Below are 4,579 nucleotides of genomic sequence, written 5' to 3' on the forward strand. Positions count from 1 at the left end.
CGGCGCCATCTTGTGCTCCTCCCATGTGACAGGGGCCAACCAGTGGCACCGGTAGCCCCTGTGACATAGTAAGGGCAAAGGCTATCAGTGCCATTTTAAATACCGGCAGCCAACAGCCTGAGTGCAGAAGATCGCTCCAGGACCCCCACTGGACCACCAGGGACTTTTGGCAAGTCTTGGGGGGTCAGGAGGGTGGGGGTTGTAGTTAATTAAATTTAAAGGTTTGGGATGAGGTTTTTTGGGGGAACGAATACATATGTAACTAATGAATGGATCGGGGTCCCCCGAGAATGGATGCAACGGATTTGGGTCAAGACGAATACAAATACCAAATGGGATGAATCCATCCCTGCTGCACATCCCTACAAATAATTGTAAGCTATGATGAGAAGTTAACTCCTTCCCTCACCAAGTTCAATAGTTGTCTTGCTGAAGGGGTCAGTTGGCTGAAACATTTCAAACTCAAAATTAACCCAGAAAAATTGGAGGCAATGTGGTTCGTTAGTAAACATATCACTGCACTGTTTCCTTCACCCAGGTTGTCAGGAGGAAACCCTATTCAACTTAAAAGCATCGTTAACCACTTTGGGTGTTCGAATTGATTCAATACTTAGCTTCTCCAATTACATCTGTCTTCATTTTATCAGTCATCTTAGACCATTCCTTGATTCTGAAAACTTAAAAACCTTAGTTCACTTTCTTATTTTATCTAGACTTGATAATTGTAATGCTCTGTTCTATAGCCTCTCAACCACACAAATTAGGAGACTTCAGACAGCTCAGAAAATGGCTGCCAAATTAATTTTTGGTAAAAGCTGATATGATCCTGTCACTCTCCTTTTTATTGCACTGCACTAGCTCCCAGTGTTATGTTTTTGTAAGAGTGCGAACCCTGGGCCGAGGTGAGAGGTGTCACTGCTCACAGGGAGGAACCCTGTGAGCCTCACTGTCGGTAGCGACGTCTCAGTAGTCTCGAACACAGCTGTATGGTAGAGACTTTATTATGAAGGAAGGAAAAGCAAAGTTCTGAGCTCAAGGATATACCCCCAAAGTGAAGATCCAGTAGTGGCCCGCAGAGCGGGATACGCCGAAGATGTCTGTTCTGTGTTGATGATGAGAAGGTAGTCTGAGGTGCAGGAACCCGGAAGAAGCTCCTGTAGATGGTGCGGTACATCTGCAGCGCAGGGTATACCGGAGCGACTCCTACTGGGGAGGATACGATAGTAGCCCGAGGCATGGGGTACACTGCAGAGAATCCCACAATAGGTTCGGTATCGTTGAAGTTCATAGTCATGTACTCACAAGAGGTAGTTCCAGGAGAGCGCCCCGGGAAGTGGGACAGGTAGTAGTCCAAGGCAGGAAGGCCCTCCGAGGAGCTGATAGCCAGGAACGTGGAAGGGCCCCCGAGGAGCGTGTACCCAGAGCATCTCACACCAAGGAAGAAATCTGGAACCGGACGCCCAAGGATGGAGCGGAATTCAGCAACGAGGAAACTTCTGCTAACTCGTCAAAGCATAGGGCCAGTCAGTATAAGTACAGCAGGGAGATGATGTCATTCGGAGGGGACGCCCCCAAGGTTCCCGCCATGACGTGTACAAAGGTGGCCCTTGCGCGTGCGCAGCTAGGTGATCCCTGAAACAAGATGGCGGTCGGCAGCACCGACGCCGTCCTGGGAACGCCAGGCAGGTTGACGGTGGCTGGCGGAGGCTGCCATTCTTCCTAGGATTGATGGTGCAGCAAAGAAAGAGGTGAGCATAAGTGGTTGCAGCCGTCTGCGACCCACGGGCGTAACACCCAGTTTCTCTACGTATTGGATTTAAAATAGGTTGCTTGACTTTTAAGATGCTGTCCTGGGTTATTCTTTTATATTTCTCCTCCAGCTTTATAGTTCCTCATCGCTCAGGACAATGTTTGCAATACTCTCAACAAGAATTACTAGACCTACCTTCTTCTAAGAATATTTGATTTGAAAGGACCAGGGAAGTTAGCTTTTCGTATCTTGCCCCATGTTTGTGGAATTCTTTTCCTCTTGCTTTACAGCAGGAGAAAGACATCTTAAATTCAGGAAGACCTTGAAGTCCATACTTTTCTCCAGGCTTTTCCATCTAATTAAAATATTTCTTTTTTTACTCCTAGTTTATACATCTTAATAGATCTATTTAGAAGATGCTCTATTCTCATTCTGTGGTTATGTTATTATTTCTTTTTTTACTCCTAGTTTATACATCTTAATAGATCTATTTAGAAGATGCTATATTCTCATTCTGTGGATATGTTATTTTAACTATTGTTTTTTATTTTGCCTTTTTATTTCTTCTTTTATTTGTTTATATATTTGTACTAGTCTTGTGTTTAGTTCTTATTAGTTTAATGTGAGTTGCCTTGTTTTAATTTCCTACTCTTATTTTTTTATTCTGCCTTTTTATTGTTTCATTTATTCACACATCTGTACTATTCTTATATTTACTTCTCAGTTTAGTCTGTTTGAGCTGCTTTATTTTAATTTCTTACTCTTGTTTATATTTTAATTCTTTTATCATGTTATTTTCTAAATTTGTTTTAGGATTGATTAATCTTGCTAATTGTTGGCATATTATGATTGTTGCTACTTTTTTTAATTGTACATCTCACAGGTCTCTTTTTTTTTATATGCAATTAATCAAGAAATAAACTAAACTAAATTAAAATTGTCCACAGAGAAAGCTAGGTTGTTCGGCTGTAACAGGTATTCTCAGTATACAGCCAGATAAACCAGCCACAGAAACCCTCTCACCTCCCCCAGAGATAAGAGTAGTTTGCTATAAAGACTGAGACTCACACAGTGGGCAGCTGTGCAGGAAAGCCCCCATATGCTCAGAAAAATCTATTTGGTCTTTCTGAGCTGAGAGTGCTTTTCCGGCTTGGTTCCATTGGATGATGTCACCCACTTGTGTGGCTGATTTATACCAATGTCTATGGAAAACAGGTGAGCAATAAAATTGTTGTAAATGTTTATTTTATGTTTTAATGTGATATTATCTTGTTGCATATTTAATGATATACTGTTATATTTTGCTTGCCTGTACTAACTGAATTATTATTATTATTTATTATTGAATTATATTTTTGCTACTGATCTTGTATTGTAACATGCTTTGAGTACTGGTTTACCAGTAGAAAGGTGTGACTGAAACTGAAAACATATTGTATATCATTACTTTGATTCACAATTTTATGTAATTTTGCTCTCATAGTGCAAGACCTAACATGAAGGCAGCTGCAGGACAGCTGGAAAACAGAAAAAATATCTCTTGTCAAAAATTTGGAATATATGACATGCACAGATTGTTTAGAAATGTGCTTTTGGTTATTCAACTATCTTGTTCCATACAGCAAGATGTGTCTTGTTACCTTCTTGTGTGATCATATCAGGATATTTGATACTGCTATGAGCTATAAATTGTGAGCACATTCTTGTACTGAGGTAGTTTATTTGCAAAGTGCAGCGCTCCTTCAAAGAGAGAAGCTTCTTGGTATGCCCCACCTTTTATAATTGAAAGAGCCCAATAGCCTGGATCTCTTTAAGTGTTTCATAGTCTGTTATTGAGGGATTTGATAAGCTGAGTTTCACGATGAAGACTGCCACCTTCCTTCTCCTAATAAATGTTTGCTTCCTTGGAGCTTTTGGACAGCAAGCACCACCAAAGCAGGGAAGCAAGGCTGAAGATAAGATTCAATTTCAAACAAAAAACAAAGATTCTTGCATGATGACCAACAGTGGACATGGTGAAGTAAGGCTCAGGATTGAATGCAAAAATCAAGGCAAGTCCTACTGGTGTGAATATATTGGAAAGCCATCACACTGCCGTGCCTTCAATAACAATCCAAAAGTGTTCTGGAATCAGATGAGCCTTGATCTCAAAAAGGTCTCTAATGCCTGTGAGTCCACCTTGATAAAGAGCACTCTCTGTCCAAAAGCTCCTGCAGCTTCTCATATGAAGAAAGTCGCTTCTGGCCAGGGGCCAAGCAAGCAAGCAGATCCACCCAAGCCAGACAAGCCAACTCAAAAAAACTCCAGCCAAAAAGCTAGAGAAACCTAAACCTGCGTCTTTCAAGGTTAAACCAACAGAACCAAATTATGGTGAGGATAAAGAAGCAAAGAAGAAGGCAGAGAAGCACTGCTGGGCAGCTTTTCAGACCTTGTGCTATTACATGATCAGCATATTTTCAGGATGAAGATAACTTCAGGTAAAGTTCTTCATGTGTGTGTGAGTGAAGGTTGGGGGTGGGAGAAGGACTCCACATAGGAGAAGCAAGGAGTGCATATTATGGCAAAGAAGGAGAGGGTTTCCTTACATACGTTGTAATGGTAGAGCTGAAAGCGAGGAGAACTTGTTCATCAGTGTCATAGATGAGACATTGAGGGGGTTATTTTCAAAGTGTTCACTTTGGGACAGAGTTCACAGGTACTTTTAACCTGCAGACTTTCCACCAATTTTTAAAGCAGAAGTACTCACGTGCTCTTACTTTCAAATTTGTACCCATAGACATTTGCACCTGCTTACTTTTTTTCTAGGGAAGATAGACTGTATTTTCAATT

At 41.3% G+C, this 4,579-nt stretch overlaps 1 protein-coding gene across 1 annotated transcript; it reads left to right on the plus strand.

Moving 5' to 3' along the window:
• The first annotated feature begins 3,611 nt into the window (after positions 1–3,611).
• On the plus strand, positions 3,612–4,215 carry FGFBP2 (fibroblast growth factor binding protein 2). The gene is given in 2 exon segments (XM_029606211.1): positions 3,612–4,027; positions 4,029–4,215. Coding segments are annotated over 2 exon segments (603 nt in total).
• Positions 4,216–4,579: the final 364 nt, after the last annotated feature.

This window comes from Rhinatrema bivittatum, chromosome 1, assembly GCF_901001135.1.
Source record: "Rhinatrema bivittatum chromosome 1, aRhiBiv1.1, whole genome shotgun sequence".
Classification (NCBI taxonomy): Eukaryota; Metazoa; Chordata; class Amphibia; order Gymnophiona; family Rhinatrematidae; genus Rhinatrema; species Rhinatrema bivittatum.